The 26214-nt window shown below is 45.7% G+C and overlaps 1 protein-coding gene across 1 annotated transcript in view; it reads left to right on the top strand.

The window, feature by feature from the left end:
- LOC142934047 (collagen alpha-6(VI) chain-like) overlaps positions 1-26214 on the top strand; it is a 32584-nt gene extending 6370 nt beyond the window's left edge. Inside the window, 35 exon segments of the mRNA XM_076078402.1 lie at positions 607-1158; positions 1645-1750; positions 1752-2218; positions 3107-3664; positions 3759-4114; positions 4572-4650; positions 4932-5077; positions 9612-9704; positions 9890-9943; positions 10182-10253; positions 10416-10442; positions 10543-10587; positions 10793-10846; positions 11128-11190; positions 12236-12301; positions 14099-14152; positions 14351-14386; positions 14469-14531; positions 15295-15357; positions 16545-16607; positions 17459-17521; positions 17601-17651; positions 18017-18052; positions 18161-18223; positions 18316-18378; positions 18463-18498; positions 18748-18784; positions 18936-18947; positions 19518-19826; positions 19829-20001; positions 20541-20631; positions 21766-22419; positions 23253-23334; positions 23895-24013; positions 25629-26214. Of these exon segments, the coding sequence (XP_075934517.1) occupies positions 607-1158; positions 1645-1750; positions 1752-2218; positions 3107-3664; positions 3759-4114; positions 4572-4650; positions 4932-5077; positions 9612-9704; positions 9890-9943; positions 10182-10253; positions 10416-10442; positions 10543-10587; positions 10793-10846; positions 11128-11190; positions 12236-12301; positions 14099-14152; positions 14351-14386; positions 14469-14531; positions 15295-15357; positions 16545-16607; positions 17459-17521; positions 17601-17651; positions 18017-18052; positions 18161-18223; positions 18316-18378; positions 18463-18498; positions 18748-18784; positions 18936-18947; positions 19518-19826; positions 19829-20001; positions 20541-20631; positions 21766-22419; positions 23253-23334; positions 23895-24013; positions 25629-25903 (5081 nt within the window). The 3' untranslated portion in view covers positions 25904-26214.

The following is a 26214-nucleotide window of genomic DNA, read 5'->3' as shown; positions in this document are numbered from 1 at the left end:
ATAAGCCGTAGAGCCGTAGTGCTGCTAGTTCAGATATTGACGCATGAGAGAGACGTTTTTTATATAGCAGACTTTACAGCTAAAACAAATGAAATATGAATATGAAAGAAACCGACTCGTGATTTTCATGGGAGCTGCAGTTTATTTGTATCCTAACAAATTAATGTTGTTTAAGCTTTCAACTTCTGTCGTAGAAGCTCATTTATCTCAGAATAAGGATAGCAAGTAAGAAGACTGATGATGTAAACTCTCAAATGACAAATTGTAGTAAGTAGAGATATAAATATACAGTACCGAAACTATGCCATCCAATATAACCATAATTTTCCTTGGCCTGGAAGACAGTGAGTAACAGAGTCAGTGACTCCGCCTTATCGTGACCCTTCAGTTATCGGGGCATGAGGTTTTTTAAGCAAAGCCTTCTAAAGGTACCAATTTGAGTTGAGTGTTTTTAACTTTGACTAGCTAGTTGTTTTTGAACTAGTGATTTAAAAGGTCACACCCCCCGTAGCTTGTCTCTTTTCCTACAATCTCATTGGTACTCAACGACAGAAAAGTGTGGAAACAGGAGCACCATGTAATCATTTCTGTGATCTTTGTCCACAGCTTGCAGAGATGTACAGGGTGACATCTTTTTCTTAACTGACAGCTCTGAGTCCATCTCTAAGAAAGACTTTCAGACAATGAAAGAGTTCATGAAATCTGTCATCAGCAAGTCCGCCATCGGGCAAACCGAGGTGCAGGTCGGCGTCATGCAGTTCAGCACAAACCACAATCTGGAGTTCCCCCTCAGGCACTACAGCAGCCCAGATGACATAATGTCAGCCATCGATAATATGGAGCAGATGAATCAAGGCACGCTCACAGGTAAGGCCCTCAAAGAGGTGTCGCAGTATTTCGATGCAACCAGAGGAGGGCGACCTGGCAAGAGGCAGAGTCTGATAGTGATAACAGACGGTGAGGCCAAAGACCAGGTCAAAGGCCCCGCTGAGGATCTGAGGGCCAAGGGAGTGGTGGTCTACGCCATCGGCATTGCGGACGCCAACAAGACCCAGCTGGAAGAGATCAGCGGTTCATTGGACAGGGTATATGCTGAGAGGAACTTTGATGCTCTGAAGGACTTGGAACGCCAGATGACCTTGAAGATCTGCAAGAAAGGTAAGAGAAGTTCAAGACCATCCCAAAAAATGATTTAGATTACGGGTTTATTAAAGCATTGAGCCTTTAGGTTAATCTCTTTTTCTCACAAGGGAGTCTTTGTGGTTTTACCAGTTTAGCATTAAAGCTAATTGATGACCAACAACTGCTGGGTGCGGTTACTGCATGTCACATCTCAAAAGTCCTGTCCCCATAGTAGGGTTGCCAGGTTTGAGCTCTGCAATAACTCTGCTGTCAACCAACCCGGCTGACTAGCATGGATCGGTGACTAGCTTACCAGCTAACAAGATCCAACATAGAAATGAAGCAGCCTAGTGTTGTGCTAAGCTAGGCTAAACACATCCGAGACATATCTCTGTACTGAGCACATAGACGTAAAGTTGATTTTATCTTTTCATCTTTTATGAGACCACGATAAGAACCAATCAGGTCTCAGTTTCCCTTCTAACACTCTGTTTGCTCTTTGTCTCTGTTCTCTTCAACCAGATTGTCAGATAGGAAAAGCTGACATTATTTTCCTGGTGGACAGCTCCACAAGCATAGATCCACCAGAATATGAAAGTATGCGGACGTTTATGGAGTCAGTAGTGAACCAAGGACCAGACTCGTTTTGGGCTCATCTCCTTCTCGAATTACACCGTGCTTCATTTGACTCTGAATGCTTTTTACTCCAGACGAAAAGTTCTGGAAGCGATCCCCATTAAGAATCCACAAGAAGGAAACACCTACACAGGCGAGGCCTTGAAATACTCGCTGGAGTTCTTTAGCGCTCAGCATGGTGGCCGGAGAGACCGCAAGGTGCCTCAGATTCTCATGGTGATCACAGACGGGGTTTCCAACGGTCGTTTAGACTTAAAAGAGACATCTGATGCACTGAGAAACAACGGGGTCATTGTCGTCAGTATCGGAGTGAAAGCATTAGAGAATGAGCTGGAGCAGATGGCTCGTGAGCTGAAGACGATGGCTGGTGGAGACGAATCCAAAGTTTTCTACGTGGACGCCTTTGAGGGACTAGAAACTTTGTACAGAAACATGTCTGATGTCTTCTGCATTAAGGCCGGTAAGACAACAAAAGAGTGTTTAAAATCTTTTTGATGTATAGTTCACAGGGTCCAAAGGTGTCCTGCATCTTCTGAACTGGAAGATTTAAAAGATCAATTCAGCAAACAAAAATACATAATTTACACTTAAACCAGGTGATATCTGATAATGCTCACAGTTTTATTCCAGAAAGTCATGATTTGGGGGAAAATCTTCTCAGCACTATTTCAGTATTGAGTCCAGTAAGTGTCGAGTGGAATCTTTTGATAAATCAGAAACTTTATTCATTAATATTTTAGTGCTCAATGTTCTTATTGTGTTCCATTGAGTCAATAGTTCATTGCTCCTTCACCTTCTTTGTGGACAGCAGCAGTCCTTACTGCACATCCAGAATCTTTTGTGAGGTTTTATGAACTAGATGATATTCAAAATAAACCTTGAAAAGGAATGTTAAAGATACACAACAAAGAGTAAAAATCCCCAAACCTTAAGTATATCCATGTCCGCAGTCCGAGACCAAAACACAACAATTCCTTCTAAGAGGCTAAGTGGATTCTAGCTAGATATAACACAAATGGAATGATTTCAGCTGTTAATGTATACTTCAATAGACTCAATACTTCAGAAACAACACATTTGACAAAAAAAAGAGTGCCTTCCAGATTTTGATTGGCTGATCAGGTCGAGCAGGAAAGATGTAAAAAATTGTGCCGTACCCGATTACCTGTAGACCATAAGAGGTATTGGTCACATTTTGAGAACTACCTGATCAGTACACGTCAATAACAACCTCAGTGAATTGGGGAGTTGAGAGTTTGTTGTGGCCAAACATGAATGAACCAATACAGTGATAATTGAACTTATTAGTAATGTAAACAAACACCTTTCTCTTGCTCTGCTTTGGCAGCTTGCGAGGCCGACCTGGTCTTCCTACTGGACTACTCCAGCAGTATCAACTCATCCGAATACAACGTCATAAAAAACTTTACGACAGACCTGGTGAACAGCTTCAACGTCAGTGAAGACTTTGTGCACGTTGGACTTGCACAGTTCAGCAATGTACCGAAACATGAGTTTGACCTCAACAAGTACTTCCATAAGGAGGATTGCATCTCACACATCCAAGGCTTGGAATACAAAGGTGGAGACACCTATATCGGAAAGGCCTTGGATCACATCAAGGATTACTTTGAGGTGTCGCGGGGCAGCCGCAGGGAGATCCCCAAGATCCTGGTGTTGATCTCAGATGGTAATTCTCACGATGAAGTGAGGGACGCAGCCAGCAGTCTCAGGGATGTGGGGATCAAGGTGTTTGCCATCGCCGTCGGAGACGTTTACCCCCTGAAGCTCCTTCAAATCACCTATACTCCAGAGAGGCTATTTACAGTGCGGAATGTCAAGGAATTGGCAAATATCAAGCAAAAGGTGGTGGACGAGATTTGTCCAAAGGATCCGCCCCCCCAAGGTTTGTGAGTTGAAAAGTGTGACTTTGACTTTCCCTCCATATTCCTCTGTTTCTCTGGCTGCCAAAGGTAAAAACATGCTTCCTTTTACTTCAGCCTGCAGCATCGATATCGCCATGGGATTCGATATTTCTCGGGAAGACCGAGGTCCTGGCGAGATGCTGATCAGCGGCCACGCCAAGCTCCAGGCCTTCCTGCCAGAGATCGTCCGTTACGTTTCTTCGGTACAAGGTCTGTGCTGCGTCGTTACGGATCCTGTCAAGACCAACATTGCCTTTCGAGTGCTCGGTAGAGACGGACAGCGCCTGTACGACACAAACTTTGAGCCCTACAGCAGCGACGTGGTGCATAAAGTCATGAACCTGCAGATGTCAGGACCTTCCTACTTCAAGACAGCCCTGCTGAAGTCCTTCAAGGAGATGTTCAAGGTCCAGTCCAAAGCTAACGTGAAGGTGAGACGTACACAGCTGGTTGTGTTTCTATTTGGTCATCATGAAAGTATCACATAGTGGCGAAGGCTTGTTATTCTGTAGCCACAGTGTTCTGCATGCTAACATGCTAACATGCTGATGTTTAGCATGTTTACCATATTCATAATTAGCATGACAGAATTACCAGGAGATGCAAAGAACAGCTGAGGCTGATGGGAGTTTCTTGAGTCATAAACCAAAGTATTAGACTTAGTGAAACGCTGACCTGATGATGGCGCTAGATGAAAAGTCAGAGCATCACCAAAGTTATTAGCTTTCATCCTCAGAGGAACATGAATCCATCACCGCTTCAGTCTGGACCAACGAACACGAAACGTTTTACACAAATGAGGACAAAAAGCAGGATGTTTACTGACATGATGCTCCTACCAAGTACTGTTACTTCAAAAACATCATCCACATACATGTGACCCATCAGGTGCTGGTGATGTTCTCAGACGGACTCGATGAGGATGTGATGAACCTGGAGCAGGAATCAGAGCTGCTGCGACAGTCTGGTAAAACCTGCTCTGATGTATAGATTCAATTAATCCTGAAACTCAAAACACTTTTTCTCTGCTTCAGTTTTTCTGTCTTCTGCTCAAGTTGTTGATTTCATTCATCTCTTCCTCTGCTTCTTAGAATCTTCCTTCCCCTCTTAGGTGTCGTCTTGTTCATCAGTTTACTGAAATGCATTTCTATGTATTTGATGGAGTAGGTTTTTTGCTCCTGATCCCAATCTGAGTCTTTTAGGGAAATCAGTAAAGCTGCCATCTGTAGTTTTGTTCACTGTGTGCAGGCGTTAGCGCTCTGCTGACGGTGGCCCTGGAGGGGGCCCGAGACCCCGCCCAGCTGCAGATGGTGGAGTTCGGGCGAGGATTCGGCTACAAGCTTCCTCTCAGTGTCGGCATGCAGAGCGTCGGCAGCGCCGTCCTCAAGCAGATTGTGAGTCGTAAACCTTCAGGTTCAACAGCTTCATACCTTCTGTCGAACTCAGAGAGCCGGTCTGTACGAAGTCCAGAAACTGTCTCTCGTTGAAGACCTTCACCGTGTAGAACTCAGTTTTTCTCTGAATAATGAAAATAAAAGAGCTTGAGGAAGTAGTTCTTGTTCTCACCTGAGAATCACTGCATGAGTTCACACTGCTGGATTGTGTAAAGATTGAAGAGTTTTTCCAGATCTGGTTTTAATTTATAGCTCAGCCAGACTCCACATGAGCCAGAGAGAGGAGTCTGGCTTCACTGATCAGGAGGGTTTTACTCTGAAGAAACCTGTGCTGAAAGTCAAAAGAACAATTAACGATGGTGATGGCAAAAGGTTTGAATGTAAATGGAGCCAGAGATGTTAAGAAGAGAGCATCTATCTATGAACTAAAGAATGGAAGGTATTGATGTTCTCTTCCTACATCACCAATGAGGCAGACTGGAGGAGGGAGTGGGGAGGGGAAGTCCTCTTAAGTTACAACACAAACCTCAGCGGAGGAGTGGGCTTCCTCTTCTCCAGGTGCTTCACTCCAGTCTCACTGGAGGTCAAGCACATCATGGAGGGGAGGTTGTTTTAAGTTAAGGCACGGTTTGACCTTTTTACTGCTGTTTTTATCAATGTGTATGCTCCAACAATCGGTGCAGAGAGGAAGCTGTTGTTACTAAAAGTTAATGATGTTTTAAATGGCTGTGCCTCGGAGGATTTTTTATTCTTGGGGGGGATTTTAACTGTACTGAAGATGCGGCTGCAGACCGCAACCACGCAGAGCCACATCCAGCTTCACACCACGCTCTGAGGCAGCTGGGCCATTCTCATGGCCTGGTGGATGTGTGGAGGAGGATGCATACAGACTGCCGACAGTACACATGGTCCCACCTCAGAGAGGGTAGGATCTCCTCAGCCAGGTTAGACCGTATTTATGTTTTTAAGCATCATTTTAATATTTTTAAAATGTGTAGTATTGTACCTGCTGGTTTTACAGATCATTCGTTGCTTTTATGTAATGTGTTCATTAGGAACATTTTGCCTAAAAGTGCGTACTGGCATTTTAATTCAGTCTTAACCTTTGATAAGAATTTTAGAGAGGTCCTTGTTATTTCTGGGGTGTTTTTAGGCAGAGGAAGGGCGAGTTTAGCAGTCTTAGGCAGTGGTGGGACCATGGTAAGATTGAGATTAGGCTCCTTTGCCAGCAGCACACCCTCAACGTCACCGAGACATCACCAGATCTATGAAGGACCTGGAGACTGATATAGTGGAACTAGAGAGTTTAAGCGAGTCCACAGGAGATCGAGTACATATTGAAGTCCTCAAGATAAAAAAATAGCTTTGGCCGACCTGTTAGACGTTAAAGTTCAGGGTGCACTGGTCCGGTCCCGATTCCAGACCATCACAGAGATGGACACTCCCTCTAGCTTCTTCTTCGGCCTGGAGAAGAAGAGTGGGCAGAGGAGGGTAATCCACTGACTTTTAGCAGACACAGGGCAGCCAGTTGTGGAACCAAGCCAGATCAGAAAGCGAGCTGTCAGCTTTTACTCCTCCTTGTATACCAGTGAGTACAGGGAGGAGGAAGCACTGATGGAGGTGTTCAATGGCGAACTACCTCAGGTCTCTGAGGAGACCAATGAGCAGCTCAACAGGCCCATAATTATGCAGGAGCTGAAGGCAGCCCTGCAGTGCATGCAGGGACGGCGTGCTCCCGGCATCGACGGCCTCTCTGCGGAGTTCTATAAAGCTTTCTGGGACGTATTCGCGAATGATATTTTAGACGTTTTTAATGAAAGTCTGGCCTCTGGTTCCATGCCGCTGTCCTGCCGCAGACGCTGCTGCCCAAAAAAGGAAACCTGCAGGACATCGGGTATTGGCGTCCTGTGTCTCTACTGTGTGTGGATTACAAGCTTCTGTCCAAGGTCTTTGCCTCCAGGCTGAGGGAAGCTATGGAGCAGGTCATCCATCGGGACCAGACCTACTGTGTGCCCGGCAGGTCCATGGTAGACAATGTCTACCTCATTGGTGATGTTTTGGAGGTCTGCAGCTCTTTGGGTATTAACACTGGTCTGATTTCTCTAGATCAGGAAAAGGCTTTTGACTGCGTTGAACACAACTTCCTCTGGAAAGTTATGGGGAAGTTAGGGTTCAGCGCTGGCTTCATAGCTAAGATCAAGGTGTTGTACAGTGAGGTTGAGAGTGTGCTGAAGATAAACGGCAGTCTGTGTGCTCCTTTAGAGTGTGTAGAGGGGTCCGGCAGGGTTGTGCTCTGTCTGGGATGCTCTCTGCACTCTCCCTGGAACCCCTCCTCATCAGAATACGCTCTCGCCTACAGGGTCTGGTTTTACCTGGTTTTAGTAGGAACATGGTTTTATCAGCTTATGCAGACGACATTGTTGTTTTTATCTCTCTTCTGAATCCCTCTGTTCTTAGCCAGTGCTCGTTCTGCAGCCTTAGAGAGACTGTTCACCATGTTTTTACTGAGTGTAAGAGACTCACAGGGTTCTTCTCTCTTTTAACTTTGGTTTTTAGTCTTTCTCATGTGTTTACTGAAAGGGTTTTCATCATGGGAGCTGCCTACAAGAAAGCAGGAAAAGAAAAGTGGCAGCTCCTCAACTATCTTTCAGGAGAAGCCAAGATAGCAATTTATCTGAGCAGGAAGAGCCGAGTTGTCTTTAATTATTTCTTCTAATGTTTGGAGTTTTTCTTTTGTAATATATTGATCTGAATTAGTTTGATTTATTGGTAGGTCTTTGTACAGATTTTCAAAATGTGCTCTCCAGATCTCAGATGGATAATGAGTAACACAATAACATCAATACACAATTCTCTCTCTCTCTCTCTCTCTCTCTCTCTCTCTCTGAGTGGAAGAAGTGCGGAGTTGACGGAGCGGGTTTGAGAGCGGTTAACACTGATTTTTCCGGTATTTTTTCGTCACTAGTTACCGTTGGATGTGATAGTGTATCTCATGGTGTTTGTGTGAACATTTAGCTGGTTTTAAGGTCTTTGTGAGTGGTTGCAGTCGATCAGTGCGAGCTGGTCGGTGTGCAAAACGCCACCATGGACATGACCAAACTCACGAGGAAACACGGCATAAAGATCCCGCCGACTTTCCCGGTGTCAGTGGAGGAATGCAGCCTGGCTGTGGGTGAACTTGTCGGACACAGCAGCGTGAAGTCCGCTGCGCGAATGAACAATGCCGTGGTCATCTTTTTAGACACCATCGGAAATGCCGAAGTGGTGATTGACAACGGGATCGAGGTGGGCGATAACTTCTTCCCCGTTTACCCTCTCTGCACACCGGCTGTGAAGGTAACAATGTCCAACATCCCACCGTTCATCAGAGATGAAGACATAACCAGAGAACTATCAAGACACGGGAGGATAGTGTCTGGGGTGAAGAAGGTGTCCTCTGGGTGCAGGTCTCCTCTCCTGAAGCACGTGGTGTCTCACAGGAGACAGCTGCTCATGATCCCAAACAACAGGAGCAAGGGGCTCAACCTAGTGTTCAAGATCAGGGTAGATGACTTTGACTACATCATCTATGCAACAACTGATGACTTTAAATGTTTCAGTTGTGGAAAAGTGGGTCATCAGAGCAGAATGTGTCCTGAGAAAAACAGCTCTCATAAGGACCAAAACCAGAACCAGAACCAGACAGGTACTGAAGAGGGCAGAGGGGACAAGCAAGATGGACAGGACGGGCCAGATGGGGTCCAAAAGAGGAGGGAGGAGGGGACAAGTGGGGTACAGGAGGTGAGAAAAGAGAGGGAAAGTGGGGGACAAGAGGTGATGAAGGACGGGGCAAGTGAGGTCCAGAAGGTGAGGGAGAGTACTGGAGGACAGGTGGAGATAGGTGGTGAGGTGGACATGGAAGCAGACGAGGAGCAGCTCAAAGCCCCTCAGCTGAAGAGGAAACAGAGAGGAGACAGCGGAAGCTCACAGGCGAAGGAAGTGGAGGAGCAGCAGAGTGTGAGTCCAGTCTGGAGGAAGACTCTGAGTCCAGTCTGGAAGAGGACTCTGAGTCAAGGTGGGAGGAGGACTCTGAGTCCAGTCAGGAGAAGGGCGCTGCTGCTGACAGTGAGCCCTCTAAACATGGTGCTGGCAGCTGTAGGAGCTCTGGAGACTACAGCGTGGAGAAGATAAAGGAGTTTCTGAAGAGGAGTAAGAATGTGAGAGGAGCCAAAGTGGAGGACTACCTCTCTGACAAGCTCTCCAGCTCTGCCAGATCTCACATGAGAAGCAAGGACAGAGGAGGTCTCACGAAGCAGGAAGGCTTCAGACTGAAGAAGATAGTTCACAAAGTGAACAAAGAACTGAACAAAGATGGTGCTAAGTGAGAATAAGTCTAAAGACAATCAAAGACACATTTATGTTTGTTGGACTTTATTTGTTTAACAATTTTAAATGGTAAAGAAACATGTTGTTCAAAGAAAATAAAGGTTTTCTAAAAATCAAAAAAAAAAAAAAATCTGTCTGTCCTTTGACTCTGTCTTCTGTCTCTCTGCAGGACTTTGTGTCAGAGAGGGAGTGCTGCAACGTCATGTGCAAATGTTCGGGACATGAAGGCGTCCGAGGCTCTCGGGGCCGCCCGGGCTCAAAGGCGAGTGGAAGACACGCCCCTCTAGAGTGTAAACATGATGTGTGACACCTGCAACAGGCCCGGTTCCTCTTTCTGTGTCGTAAAGATTCTTTTTTATTGAAAGATGCTCACTTCACAGTGAAACGATGTAAAGTAAGGAGGTCAGCGGTCTGAGAGTTTCTGGTCTTGTTGTGTTTCATGAACAGGGTCCGTCTGGACAGAAGGGTCAGCTGGGCTTCCCTGGAGAGGAAGGAGTCTTTGTAAGTGCTCTTCATTCACTTTGACATAAACAGAATGACATGAATAGAATAGAATGTGCTGACGGACTGGTGGCACCACAGGATGAACTGTGTGCGCTCTAGTTTCATGTTCTGCTTTCTGACGGTTGTGGATTCCTCCTAAAAACGTTGAACTCATCCAACATGAAACGGTGTCAGCTGATCTGTGTTGGTCCCTTCTGGACTCTGATTCACTGCTGCCTCTGTTGGGCTGTTGCAGGGGGAGCGAGGGCTTCCTGGACCAAGTGGACCTCAGGGCTTGGAGGGCTGTCCTGGAGCCAGAGGACACAAGGTTTTTACAATATCTTTTATCCACTTCATATTCTTACAAGATGAAAATGCTGCTGCTAAATTCAGAAAAAACAAAGTAATGTCAGACGTTCTCAGGTTCTTTTCTGATCACAGAGACAGAATGTAAAGCAGAAGGTTGTCTCATGGTGCTTTGTGTCTGCAGGGCTCCAGAGGATTCTCCGGTGAAAGGGTGAGTACTCAGGACCACTAAACACTAAAGTCTGCTCAGGTTAGTTACAATGTGATTGACAGAGTCGAGCAGCAGTGAGACGTTGATTCTCTTCCAACAGGGCGAAGACGGAGCAGACGGACTGTTCGGAGTTGACGGAGAGCAGGTACCAACATCACAATCCAGACTAACTAAAGCCTCTTTATTCATTCATTATGAACCAGTGTCAGTTTAAAGGAGCAGTGTGGAGGATGTAGTGCCATCTAGTGGTGAGGCTGCAGATTGAACCGTAACGACTAGTCGTGAAACCAAACATCTCTCTAGTAATGTTCTGTGTGGGCCCTGAGCTGGTTCTGGTTCTGGTTCTGCAGGGACTGACTGGAACAGATGGAGCTCAAGGAGAGAGAGGAGAGCCTGGAAACCCAGTAAGTTCTTCATATTTATCAAACATTTAATTCAACTCAAGTATGACGAATAGAACGAATAATATATTCATGAAAATGCATTGAAATAAATTATATTTTAGTATCATTACCAGTAGTAAATATTATGATTTATATGAATACTTATAATTTACATAGTTCTTTCTGCTGTTACTGTTATTACAGATATGATTATTTTTAAGTCTACGTACATTTTAATTACGTTTCCTGCTGTAATCCGATCCCCCGGCTGGTTGACTGACAGGTTGTCCTTTCGTCCTCAGGGTATCCCGGGTATCAGAGGGGAGGCGGGGCTTAGAGGACAGCGAGGACTCAGAGGAGATCCGGTGAGTCCAACATTTGATGTTATTATCATTATTATCTGATTTCTCATTTAGAGAAGTTCATCTGAACATCATCAGGAGGACTCGTGATCCCTCACCGGCTTCCCACAGAACTCTCATTCATAGACTGTGAATTTTAGGATAATTTAAAACGATGTATTCATGAATGAAATGTATTTGCCTTTATTTTCTCCTGTTTTCAGCTGCAATAACAGGTTTTTATTTGTCATATGCACAATATTTACAGTACAGCAGAGTACTACAAAATGTATATAAGAAAAACATGCAAGTAAAAATAAGTGCTGTATGCAGGTAAACAGTAGTATAAACAGTAGTATAAACAGTAGTACAAGCAGTAGTATAAACAGTAGTACAAGCAAGTAGTATAAACAGTAGTACAAGCAAGTAGTGTAAACAGTAGTATAAACAGTAGTATAAACAGTAGTACAAGCAAGTAGTATAAACAGTAGTATAAACAGTAGTATTAACAGTAGTATATACAGTAGTCTAAACAGTAGTACAAGCAAGTAGTAGTAGTGATATAAACAAGTAGTATAAACTAATATCAGTGAAGTAGTAACCCCTGCTCCCTAGAAGGAGGTGAAGTAGTGCCAGTAATAATATGATAATATAAATATAAATAATATAATAATAAGTAAAGAGCTCTTGAGGCTTTAGAAACATTCAATGAAGGACTGTGAGAGCTTCCTGAGTCCAGCAGGACTCTCACAGACCAGACCAGCATGTATATGGGAGTTGTCAGAAAGAAGGAGAGTTTTCCCTGTTGGCTCTATGTTTACAGTAAAAACAGGATAAAAGTTGGATGGCCTTCTAAAACCCCCACATCCCACACGTCAGACCCTTAAAGTCCAGTACATCTCAGCCAAAAGTCTTGTGTAACTTCTTGAGAAAACACAACGTCCCTCTGAATCTGATTGTGACAGAGAAATAAATCTAATGTCTCCTGTTAGAGCCAATCACAGCTGGAGGCTCCATGTGGACTTTCTCTTTCAGGACGGACTGAGGATCTTTGTGTTTTGTCCGACAGGGTGAACCAGGGGCTGATAACGCCAGTCCGGGAGCCAAAGGGGACCCTGGGAACCCAGGTTTACCGGTAGGAACCATCACACTCTGGATCTGTGTTGAGACTGATGCTGTTAGGTCAACTTCAAGTCCCACCATGCACTGCTGTCTGAAACATCCTGCTGTGATCAGGAGTCCTGGACACCATGGGACACCATAGGAAGTGTTGGAAATAGCTTCCTTTAGAATACTTTACACATCCAATCAGAGGGCTTCACACAGCTTGTAATAGTGGGCCAAAGGTAGAGGCTATTGTATAAATCATCAGGCAAAGCATTCTGGGTACTGTTGTATTTAGGGTCTTTCTTGTCTCAGGATGCTTTCACACGGCTTTCAAGACTGCCAGAGACACCCCCCTTCTGAAGAAACCATCATTTGACCCCTCTGATGTCAAGAACTTCAGACCGGTTTCTCTTCTACCCTTTCTATCCAAAACACTTGAACTTTCTTTAATCAACTGTCTTCCTATCTCCACCAGAACAGCCTCTTGGACCCCCACCAGTCCGGGTTCAAAGTGGGTCACTCGACAGAGACAACCCTCCTTGCGGTGACAGAGTCGCTTCACGCCGCAAGAGCGAACTCTCTCTCCTCTGTCCTGATTCTGCTGGACCTGTCTGCGGCATTTGACACGGTGAACCACCAGATCCTCCTCTCCACCCTCGAGGGGATGGGCATCTCAGGCTCTGCACTCTCCCTGTTTGCATCCTACCTGACAGGTCGATCCTACCAGGTGACATGGAGGGGGGCCGTGTGGGAACCACGCATGCTGACTATGGGGGTTCCACAAGGCTCAGTCTTGGGCCCCCTTCTCTTCTCGCTCTACACAACATCTCTGGGTTCTGTTATTCGGATGACGACACACCACCTCAAGCTCAACCTGGACAAAACCGAGCTACTGTTCCTCCCGGGGAAGGGTTGCCCGCACCAAGACCTGTCCATCACCATTGACGATACCGTGGTGACGCCAACTCGGACTGTGAGGAACCTGGGTGACCCTGGACGACTAACTGTCATTCTCAGCAAACATTGCATCGGTTACACGCTCCTGCAGATTCCTGCTCTACAACATCAGGAGGATTCGCCCCTTCCTCACTGATGAGACGGTGCAGGTGCTAATCCAGGCTCTTGTCATCTCCCGCCTGGACTACTGTAACTCACTACTTGCCGGAGTCCCGGCGTCGGCCATCAGACCTCTGGAGCTTGTCCAGAAAGCTGCAGCTCGCCTGGTGTTCAATCGCCCCAAGTTCTCCCACACAACTTCCCTTCTCCGTTCTCTACACTGGCTACCTGTAAGAGCTCACATCCAGTTTAAGACTCTGGTGCTAGCCTACAGGGCAGTGAAAGGAACAGCTCCTTCCTATCTCCAGGCCACGGTCAAGCCCTACACCCCCGCCCGACCACTTCGCTCTGCTGCCTCGGGGCGATCGGTTGCCCCGTCGCTCACAGGTCCCTGCGGCCGATCGACCCGGTCACGGCTGTTTCCTGTCCTGGCCCCACAGTGGTGGAATGAACTCCCCACTGACGTCAGGACAGCAGAGTCGCTGCCCATCTTTCATCAGGCTGAAGACTCACCTCTTCAAGAAGTACTACCCTGAGCCTTCCACTCACCACTTATTGTATTCATATTCGTTTGTTTCTGCACTGTACGTTGGCTCTGGTCTATGCTCTTAGATGCTTGTTTAGAAAAGGAGACGCACTTATGACTTCTGGAGACTAGTAGTTCTCTTGAATACCGATGTTGAATAGAATTTTTGAAAGTCGCTTTGGATAAAAGCGTCTGCTAAATGACTGTAATGTAATGTTCTAAAGTGTATTCATCCTCACACAGGGATTATCTGGACTGGACGGGGGGGCAGGTGGCGATGGAGGCCTCGGGAACCCGGTGAGATTTCTGACCTCCATTCTGTCCTATCATCACTGTACGTTTTACTGATAATACTTCTCTTCTTGTACTCAGGTAAAGTTTTGAATCCATTTGAAATGTGTTTTGGTTGTCTGTCTGTATGTGAATCAGAACGATGTAAAAGTTAAATGTAAAAGTTAAATGGCCTCAGATGACAGAGTGTTTTCTGCTGTGCAGGGTCCAGACGGTAGGAGAGGCTCTGTGGGGCAGAAGGTAGGAGAGGAACTCAACAACACCGGATTCTGATGCAAAGCTTTAAATATCCATTACACATTGAAATACTGTCCGTCTACAGGGGCTACCTGGAGACCCGGGGGATCCAGGACTTCAGGGCAGCCCAGGTGCTTCTGGTCCTCAGGTGAGTGATCATACAACAGCTGCCAACATGAAGCTGATTAACAGGTCGCAGGAACAGCTGCAAAAGCATCAACACCAACACCAGCAAAAGCACCACCAGCAAAAGCACCAACACCAACACCAGCAAAAGCACCAACACCAGCAAAAGCACCAACATCAGCACCAACACCAACACCAACATCACCAGCACCATCACCAACACCACCAGCATCAGCACCAACACCAACACCAGCACCAACACTAACGTAGGAGACCTATTGCTGCAGAAACATAGAGGAAACTTTCTTCTTTTTTTGGGGGGGGGATTACAGAGTCCAGTACATGTACATTTACAAGTGAATGTACACTGATTTGTGAGCGGGAATATAGTTTGTTTCTACTTCAAAACCTGCTCTTATATCTGCACATCGGAGCATTTCTATTGCCTCCTCACGGCTCAGCGAGGGTTCGGGTATGTGACACTTGGGAGTCAGAGAATGTTCAGAGAAAAAAATGGTAGCTTCCAAGATTAAAGTCTTAAGTGTACGAGATAAAAAATGAAGAAAAATAATTTACGAGAAGAACAGTGGAGTGCAAAGTTTTATTATGTTCAGAAAAGACTCATTACATAACTGAGTCACTGAAAAGAGTCCAAGGAAATAGAAGATAGAAAGAAGCCTGAATAGAATAAAAGAGGAGAATAGAAACGACAGATATGAACATATAAATAAGAAGTCCCAGTTGTTTCTTCAAGTGTCCTCAAGCAGTCCATGTTGTCTCTGCAGGGAAGCAGAGGAAAAAACGGTGGTCGAGGACCAAAAGGACTCTCTGGCCTTCCTGGACCTCAGGTCAGTGCATCACCTCATCATCGGCCTCCTGTATTTGTCCAACTCAATTTAGTGTGGTTGTGTTCAAAACCAGATCAGGACTGTGGATTAGTTGTTTTACAATGACGCTGATTTAGGAAATGATCGGTGCGATGAAAAGTCTCTCAATGTGCACCAGGACTTCAGGGCCATTTCACACCTTCTGGTTTGATCCGAACCAGAATGACAGCTGTAAAAACCTCCCCGAAAGCAAATGAGGTGGACCGAGAGTCAAAAAACAAAAAACACTTCAATTATTCAAAGATGACAGAGAGACGTTAATGTCCTGGACAGGAAGTAGGTGGTGACCACCGTCGTCCTGTCTTCACCTACATCCTGTCTTCATCTACATCCTGTCTTTATCACATACGTCCGGTCTTCATCACCTACTTCCTGTCTTCATCACCTACTTCCTTTCCTCATCACCTACTTCCTGTCCTCATCACCTACTTCCTCTCTTCATCACCTACTTCCTCTCTTCATCACCTACTTCCTCTCTTCATCACCTACTTCCTGTCTTCATCACATACGTCCTGTCTTCATCACCTACTTCCTGTCTTCATCACATGCGTCCTGTCTTCATCACCTACTTCCTGTCTTCATCACCTACTTCCTGTAAAAACTGTGAGAAGAAAGCATCTGTAATCCTCGTGTTGAAAAAGGAAACAGCAGGTGACAGAACGAGAGGTCGGCTGTCAAACTTTTCTTTAATTTGAGGCAGATTGTTTTTTTAACACAATACATTCCATCATGTTATATTTTTTACTTCTCTTTTTTCACTTGATTTTTCTTTCGTCACTTATATAATAATCACAAGTTCCAACTGCCAATTATTAATATTAGGCAGCATGACCTCATGCTGGATCTGTTTGTTATGCACAGAGCCGACGTCATCATTCATGAGCAGAGTGAGAATTATTCATTAAAATACACTGAGGTTCAGTTATTAGCTCATGTAGTTCTTTGATTTGGTCGTATTTAGCTTCTTTAGCTGCACACCTAAAGCTGAATAACAAACTCAAATGTACCTGATGACTGTTTGTCGTCAGTTTAAAGGCCTCAACAAGCTTCAAAGATAGTTCTGTATATCGTGTTTAAAGCTTGTGTTTTTATACCTGGTCTGAATCTTTAATGTCAGTCCTGCCTGGACTCTGTTGGTCTTCCTGCAGGGTGGACCAGGACCAGCTGGAGAGCCGGGATTAGCCGGACGTCGTGGAGCTAACGGACAGAAGGTGCGTGGCATCATTTTCTTGAATCAACAAACACACCACATTAAGACGAGTCCGGCTGTGATAGCTCTGGTTGTATTGGCCTGTTGTCACGGATACCCGATGACCGTCCAATCAGAATCAGCTTTATTTGTCCGAGGCTACGTGCACATACGAGATATCTTCAACACTTTCTAGCTCTTCCTCGGGAGCTCCGATACGTTCACAGGCCAGACGAGGTATCTAATCCCTCCAGCTTGTTCTGGGTCTACCTTGGGGCCTCTTTTTAGATTTGGACGTGTCCGTTAAACCTCTAAAGGGAGGCGTCCAGGAGGATCCTGATCCGATGTTGAACCACCTCAGCTGGTCCCTTTAACATGAAGGATCAGGGTCTCTCTCCTCTCCCTTTCTCTAAGGCTGAGTCCAGATTCCCTACGAAGGAAGATCATTTCAGCGATGCACTTCCTCCAAGTCTGCCGGAAATTAACAGAAGAAGAAGAAATGAAAACCAAACAGACCCTGGGTCAGTTCTTTGGTGTGTCCCAGATGTTGAGACCTTGGTTACATTTCTCTATAGCCTTTCCAAAATGTTCAGATGTCGTGGACAAAGCCAGTGAATGAGGACGCACTTCCTCTCAGAGGACGTCAGTGGAGTAGGCAGTCCTCCAATGTGACCCAGACCACCTCCTGATGTGGTCTGAGCGATCGGGTCTCTGCGCCTACGTAGAGCTGTCCACTTGTGATTGGAAGTTAGAGTCCAGCTGCTTGATGATTGGTCATAAACCAAAATGTTGGACACATTAACATGTTGACCGGATAATGGAGTCAGAAGGATCACCTAAGTTACTCCATTGTTGTTGTTGTTGTTGTTAAAGGGCCAACCAGAAGAGCCGGGTGTGAAGGGAGCTCCTGGATCACGGGGGCCCAGAGGAATGGCGGTAAGGAGCTGATTATCGTTGTGAATACTGTGAGTTTATAGTTCAATCGGTGAGTCTGACCATCTGTCCCGCGTCTCAGGGTCAAGACGGAAAAGACGGTTACGGACCTCGAGGACCCAAAGGAGCCAAGGTAGAGCTGGACCAACGAAACCCCAATGTGAACATGAGACCATCACGATAGAAGTCTGGTTTCCATCGTCTCCTGTTGTGTGAATATGCCAGTTTAATACATAAAAACAGCTGGTTGGTGCCGTTAAAGGACCACAGAAGAAGAAGAGGTGTCTGCTTCGGTTTCACTTTTCCACCTCAGCCGAGAGATTTTCTTCACCATATTTTGACTTTTTCTTAAATTTCCATCATTTCTATTTCATTTTTTACGGCCATCACAAAGACGCCACTAAATCCTGACAGTTAAAGTTGTATCACTATATTAAATACCTTCTGTTCTGATACAATACAAATGAATGAAATGTACTTCTTACCTTCTCTTTACAGGGAGATCCTGGTTTCCCTGGTTACCTTGGTCTACAGGTGAGTCCATCCTTTTTTCTAAGAACTGAGATCTGAATCAAACATGAGGAAGAAGAAGAAGCTCGTTGGAGTCCAGACGGCTCAGTCTGTTTTGTCTTGTGTGTTCAGGGTGAGAACGGTCTGGAGGGACCCAAAGGCTACCCGGGGCCTAAAGGGAACCAAGGTCGAGGGGTGAGCCACAACATGCCTCTCATTTATTTCTTATTTCTGAATGTTTTTTCTTCTTCTTCTGTGACTTTTTAATTCTGGTCTGGTGGATCTAGGGGAACTCAGGCGGTCCGGGAGCTTCAGGCAGGGCTGGAGAACCGGGTCATTCAGGACACAAAGTGAGAGTTTTGTTTTATTCGTCATCAGAGACACGAGGCGGAAGATAACACAATGACATAATAATGATGTCATCCTTCCTTCAGGGTCCCAGAGGTCCTCCTGGAAGCAAAGGAATGACTGTAAGTCAATGATGGAATGGGAACATTTTACTTCTACTTTTACTACATTTACATACTTTTACTTCGGTCAGGTTTTGAATGCAGGACTTTTATTTGTAGTTGAGTATTTTCACAGTGTGTATTCATACTTTTACTGAAGTAAAGGATCCGAGTACTTTAACTGCTCCTGTAAGTCCATCTTACATTCCCTCGACCTGCCAACGTTAAGGGAACATTCAATATATATTTACATATTCTGTGTTTTATCAGGATTGTCAGCTGATCAGCTACATCAGAGACAACTGTGGTGAGTGTTTTAATGTGTTTGGGATTTAGACACTTCATACTACTGACTTGAAGTTTTATGACAAGAAGTCTATAAATACTCCATAAAATCTCTTTATGTTTACTGACTTCCATCTACATGTTGACACAAATATTATTTGTCCTCCACACAGCTTGTTACCACGGTATGTATCATCTCCAGTTTGTCTGGTGAGTAGAAGAGAAAAGTCCAGTTTACTCTCCATTCATTCACCTTTTAACCTTTTTTGGTTTAAACATCTTGGTTTTGCTTTTTTCTTTTGTCGGGAACGAGAAGTGACACGAGAGGGCGGAGCTAAGTACAACAAAATGTTACCTGTAACAACTTTAGGGCTAAAATGTCATAATTAACTTTGATGAAGTGAAAACACACTGTGACACGCAGTGGTGTCGACCTGTCAATCACCGTGTAGCCCGCCCTAAAGCATCCCCTGCTTTATGGTCTGTTTGACTCTAAATGGACCATAATGTACTAAATGAACATCATGCTGTATTGAAGAAGACTTGAAACTAGAGATTGAGACCATAAACTCATGTTTACAATGTTTACTGAGGTAATAAATCAAGAGAGAAGTAGAGTCATTTTCTCATAGACTTCTATACAACCAGAGGAGTCGCCCCCTGATGGACACTAGAGAGAATGCAGCTTTAACACATGAAGGTTTTGGGTTGTATCTGTGACTTTCTTACCCTTTTCTACAACATAACTCCTTCAGGTGAGTCCGAGTGCCCGGCCTACCCCACCGAGCTGGTGTTGGGTCTGGAAATGTCGGAGGACGTGACCCCGGCGGCCTTCGAGAGGCAGCGCTCCGTCCTCTTGTCCCTGCTGGAGGACGTCACCGTCTCAGAGAGCAACTGTCCGACGGGCGCTCGCGTGGCTGTGGTGGGTTACAGCGCCTATACCAAGTACCTGATCCGCTTCCAGGACTACCGCCACAAGACTCAGCTGATCGAGTCCGTGAAGAACATCGCCCTGGAGAGGACGTCCAACCGGCGCCAGCTGGGGGCCGCCATGCGCTTCGTGGATCAGAGCGCGTCCGAGCGGGAGTCATGATGAGGAAGGTGGCGGTCTTCCTCTCTAACGGGCCGTCACAGGACGTTAACGACATCATCACCGCCGTGATGGAGTACCGGGCCCTCGGCATCGTCCCGGCAGTCATCTCTCTGAAGAACGCTCCGGCTGTCGGTCGAGCCCTGCAGGTAGGTTTGGTCCAGAAGTTCAGAAGCATCACATCCAAACGTCAGGGTCTGAATCTACACCACATGTTTGAGATCATCCCTTAATCAGACTAGAAGAGTCAAACACTCTCGATGTGACTTGGCGGAAAGACACAACAAACTGCAAATGTCAACACAATCCATCTTGTCAGGCTTCAAGTAATGCGTTTGTGTTCAGTAAGCCAGAGCACCGACCAATCAGAGTCCAGTGAGGAGCTACTGGCAGCTGGGGGCGGAACTTAAGTGTGTGAGGAGACTGTTGGTTGTAAGCAACAGTTGGAAAGCTCTTCTGTGCTCCTGTTGCCCCCAAACACATGAATTAAGTCCAACTCCATCTGACTTTCGTCTACCTGTTCAGTTATTTACCGTCTTGAGTCTGAAACATGTATACATGTGTATATATATATATATATGTTGAAGAACATGTTCAAGATCACACTGTTCTTTCTGGAGATGGATGTTAAGATCTTCTGTTTGTCAGAATGAACCGATTAATAACCACAGCTGCTGTGTCTCGTCAGGTCGACGACTCGGGACGCTCCATCTTCACCGTTGTGGGTAAAAACATGGCTGCTGACCTGAAGAAGATCCAGAGCTGTGCGGTCTGTTACGGTACGCACTGAGCTTCAAATCATCAGCAATATATTATCCAAACTGTGCTATATTTCTGAATGCTTTGCTTTTTGTAGGTTGAACTAACAAATTGAAGCGTCCAGACACTCAGAGAAAGAAAACTCATGTTGGCTGTTTGTATCGACGGTGTAGTTGTTTCTGTCACCATCCAGAATTCATGTTCGGGGTTGAAATGTAGATATGAAAAGCGTTTTGCTCTCAGCACCAACGTCACAATGACAGTCCAGCTCCATCTGAGCAAAACCCCCAAGATACTTTAACTCCTGTGGTTACAGAGATCCACCATTCTGTCAGAGAACCACGGAGCTTAACAGGGTTCAAAGTGTTGGATCATCAGACGAGATCTTTCCCATGTCTGACAATTACAGCAACTTTTAAAAATCAACAATCATAAAGAGGGTTTGCAGAGGTACCTAACTACTTTTTACAACTTCCATCTGTACAAGCGAATGCAGGATCACATCTCGCCCCGACAGCTTTCTTTGAGTGTGGCCGTTTGGTTCAACTGTCAACACTTGAGGTGTAGATGGAGTCAGACCGCCGAGGATGCAGTTCAAAGCTTCCTCAGGATTTACCCAACCTCTGGTCCTGCTGGAGGTCTGGTTTGATGAAACCAACAGAAGATGCACTCTGTGCCCCTGATCTGCTCCTGAGGATTCTGTCCAAGATAATTGAAAACTGGTTGGAACACAGCTGGTCTGAACCCAACTGCTGAGAACATGGATGCTAAGTTGGATCAAGCACTCCATAATCCTGCAGGACCATCCGCAAAGAAAACCGCCGTTCTTCAGACTCCCCGGCCTGAGGTTTCCTTAAGCTTAGAAGTGTGATTCCTCAATAGTTGGAGCACTTCCTTCAACGTCCCTTTTCTGAAAAATGGGAACTACCAGCCACATCTGACGGTCTGAAGGAAAAGTACTTCACAGAGAGGTGGAACAGGTTTTCTCACTCAGAGGTCACAGGATTTTGAATCAGGAGATCCTCGTAGTTGTAACAAATTCATTCTTTAGGAAGTACTTTAAACGCTAGATAAGAATAACATCATTGAAGTCACAGGAGCCATTTTCTAATCAGGCCAGTTGGCTTCTTCATGATTACTGTTTTCTTCTTCAGACCCCTGCCAGCGCTCGGGGCAGTGCGCCTTCATCCAGGAACCGGTGCAGCCTCAGGAGGTGGACATGGACCTGGTCATGGTGGTGGACAGCTCCAGGGAGGTGCAGGCGGACGAGTACGCCGGCGTCCAGCAGCTACTGGGCTCTGTGGTGGAACAGCTGGTCGTGAGCCCGCAGCCCCGCAGGGCCGGCAACCAGGCCCGGGTGGCCGTGGTCCAACAGAGCGGCACCCGGGATACCAAGGTAGGGTTTGGCCTCGGGACCTACCAGACCAGCGCCCTGATGAGGAACCACCTGATCCGGAACATGACACAGCAGGGCGGCTCGTCGGCACTGGGACGGGCGCTGGAGTTCACCCTGAAGGAGGTGCTCCTGAAGGCCGGCCAGCCCCGGAGGAGGAAGGTGCTGCTGACCGTGGTGGGCACCCAGACGGCTCACGAAGACCGAGCCAAGCTGCGCTACATCTCCCAGAAGGCCAAGTGTGAGGGGGCGGCGCTGTTCGTGGTGACGGTCGGCGATCGCTACGACCGGACGCAGGTGGAGGAGCTGGCCAGTCCACCGGTTCAGCAGCACCTGATCCACATGGACAGTCTGAAGGCTGAGGAGCAGGGCTACGCCCAGCGCTTCTTCAGAGTCTTCCTCTCCGCCCTCAACAGTAAGACCAGACACTGTTGTGGAATATTTCTTATGACTAGTCGGGAGAAGAAAGTTGAGGTTTTCTATCAATATAAAGTAAAACAGAGTTTTGATGAACGATCAAGGTTTGTAAAGTCAATTTATTTGCTTGCAAGCAAAGAGAACAGTCTCACAGACACATCGCAGTCATCTAGGAGAGTGCTCTACCTAACACTTAGAATGCATGGACATTTATACTCAGACAGCTTCCTGTTATCTGCTTTAGCCAGCAAGAATACACAAAGAACACAAAAGGCAGGTCATCCTTCGAGCCTTAGTATATCATTTAAGACAGTCAGGAAGATGCTTTTATCTCCTGTTTACAAATCCCTTTTGTTCACAGTTTGCCTTACCCTAATCAGTTTAAACTCACAACAGATGCTTCCTTTGAAGTCACTGTGACATCGTAAAAATGACCATTTGCAGAGACAGAACAGACATTCTTTACCCTCACCCATCTTATCTGCATGCAAAGGTTTACGCCCTTACAACTTCAGATAACGCGTCACAAATGACTTCAAAAGTATTTAAAACAGAGGATCTCTGTTAATCAAGGTCTCTCTGTGTCTCTGTCTTACGAAGAGTAAACAAACAGTGCACAATGATAACAGATAACAAGACACCTGGATACTAAACTAATTAAAGTCATCTGCTGAAACTACAGTTTGGTGTCTGCTCTTTTAGGACTTACAATCCTTAAACCTTCACATGAGACTATGACATATTTTCCCATTACAACACACAGTTTGTCATCCAGATACCAATTTTCATTCATTTCTTCTCATTGTTTCTTTGCATTGGTGTTTATTTCAGAGGGAATGAACACGTATCCTCCTCCTTCATTGAAAAAGACCTGCAACCAGCTGAGAGACAAAGAATTCTCTCCTCAGGACGAGTAACTCACACTGTCGAAAGATCTACACATTTACTGAAGACGTGACCCAAACTGCTCACATTATGGGAACCGAACCTCCAGGTACCTTCACTCGAAGGGGGCTAAATTTATTCTGATAAAAAAATAAAACTTGAAAAGCTCTCAGTGTGAATCTATTTAAGTATATTAGTTAATCTTGTTTTTTTGTATTTGTGTCAAAATTAGAATTTAAGCCCACGGTGCAGTTTCCCTTTAATGTTAACTTTTTGACCGGCACCATCTTCTCAAAACATTCATGTGGACAAGATCGTATGAAAGTTTAAATATACTTAAAATTCCAAAAGTAAAAGTATTCATAGAGTCATTATTGATGCATTACTGTTGTTCTTCTTCTGCTGGGGAGTCTTATGTTTATGCATAAAAACATCATCATCTATATGAAGTCAAACTAAAGCTGTCGGATGAATGTAGAGCAGTCCTCTGAGATGTGACCACAGATGTGATAATGTCAGTTAAAGAATGAGACTTATTCAGTGATTCAGAAGAATTTTATGAATCAGTGATTTCTGTTGTGTGTCCAGTGAGGTGGAGCAGAGGGACGAGGAGACGAGAGGACGGACTCAGTCTGGACAGATGAACATCATGGACACTCTGAGCGGAGGAGACGGACAGAGTGTTCTCTCAGGGGCTGAACTCAACGGTAGAACACACACACACACACACACACTCTCACACACGCACACACACACACTCTCACACACACTCACACACACACACACACACTCTCACACACGCACACACACACACTCTCACACACGCACACACACACACTCTCACACACACTCACACACACACACACACACTCTCACACACACACACACACACTCTCACACACGCACACACACACACTCTCACACACACTCACACACACACACACACTCACACACACTCACACACACACACACACACATTCTCACACACACACACACACGCACACACTCACACCCACACACTCACACACACACACACGCACACATTCTCACACACGCACACACACACTCACACTCACACCCACACACTCACACACACACACACGCACACACTCACACCCACACACTCACACACTCTCACACACACATTCTCACACACACACACACACACGCACACACTCACACCCACACACTCTCACACACACACATTCTCACACACACACACACACACACACACACACGCACACACTCTCACACACACGCACACACCTCAACCAGCCCTAACTATAAACCTGAACCAGCCCTAACTATAAACCTGAACCAGCCCTAACTATAAACCTGAACCAGCCCTAACTATAAACCTGAACCAGCCCTAACTATAAACCTGAACCAGCCCTAACTATAAACCTGAACCAGCCCTAACTATAAACCTGAACCAGCCCTAACTATAAACCTGATCCAGCCCTAACTATAAACCTGAACCAGCCCTAACTATAAACCTGAACCAGCCCTAACTATAAACCTGAGCCAGCTCTAACTATGAACCTGAACCAGCCCTAACTATAAACCTGAACCAGCCCTAACTATAAACCTGAACCAGCCCTAACTATAAACCTGAGCCAGCCCTAACTATAAACCTGAGCCAGCCCTAACTATAAACCTGAGCCAGCCCTAACTATAAACCTGAGCCATCCCTAACTATAAACCTGAACCAGCCCTAACTATAAACCTGAACCAGCCCTAACTATAAACCTGAACCAGCCCTAACTATAAACCTGAACCAGCCCTAACTATAAACCTGAGCCAGCTCTAACTATAAACCTGAGCCAGCTCTAACTATAAACCTGAGCCAGCCCTAACTATAAACCTGAACCAGCCCTAACTATAAACCTGAGCCAGCTCTAACTATGAACCTGAGCCAGCTCTAACTATAAACCTGAGCCAGCTCTAACTATAAACCTGAGCCAGCTCTAACTATAAACCTGAGCCAGCTCTAACTATAAACATGAGCCAGCCCTAACTATAAACCTGATCCAGCCCTAACTATAAACCTGATCCAGCCCTAACTATAAACCTGAGCCAGCTCTAACTATAAACCTGAGCCATCCCTAACTATAAACCTGAGCCATCCCTAACTATAAACCTGAGCCAGTCCTAACTATAAACCTGAACCAACCCTAACTATAAACCTGAGCCAGTCCTAACTATAAACCTGAACCAGCCCTAACTATGAACCTGAACCAGCCCTCACTATAAACCTGAACCAGCCCTCACTATAAACCTGAGCTTCATCGACCTTCGTCTCTGTCTCCTGTCTTCCTCCAGATGTCTGTCTCCTCAGACAGGATGTCGGCGGATGCTACAACTTCACCATGATGTGGTTCTTTGACCACGTCGAGGGGAGATGCTCTCGCTTCCGTTACGGTGGTTGTGGCGGCAACGAGAACCGCTTCGAGGCGAGTAAGGACTGTGAGAGACTCTGTCCTACGAAGGGAGGAGGAGGAGGAGGAGGAGGAGGAGGAGGAGGAGGAGGAGGAAGAAGAAGAGGAGGAGGAAACTCAGGAGGTCTCCGTCGGTTGCAGAAAGCTACTTTGCACTAAACGTGAATCAGGAAAATCTTCCAGTTCCTCACAGAGAACTGAAAAGTTGAAACTGTTCCAAACTGTTTCCATCACTTCCTGTTTCCTTCACTTTGTCTCCTTCATGTTCTGCTTCTCCTAAAGACGAGAGCTTTTTGTTCTTTGTCATCTTTACTGTGATTTGTTCAGGAGATTAAAGACTGATGTTTTTTAAAGAAGATTATTTGAAAACCGGAACTATTCAAATACAGGCCACATGGTTCATCTGGATTCACTAACATTCTTTTTAACATATTTTGTATTGTTTCTGATTAAACTATATATTTCATATA

This window comes from Anarhichas minor, unplaced genomic scaffold (genome assembly GCF_050575085.1).
Source record: "Anarhichas minor isolate MPS153535 unplaced genomic scaffold, ASM5057508v1 ptg000066l, whole genome shotgun sequence".
In the NCBI taxonomy this organism is placed as follows: domain Eukaryota; kingdom Metazoa; phylum Chordata; class Actinopteri; order Perciformes; family Anarhichadidae; genus Anarhichas; species Anarhichas minor.
Note: the sequence above shows the minus strand (reverse complement) of the source record. Positions and strands in the feature narration are given on the sequence as shown.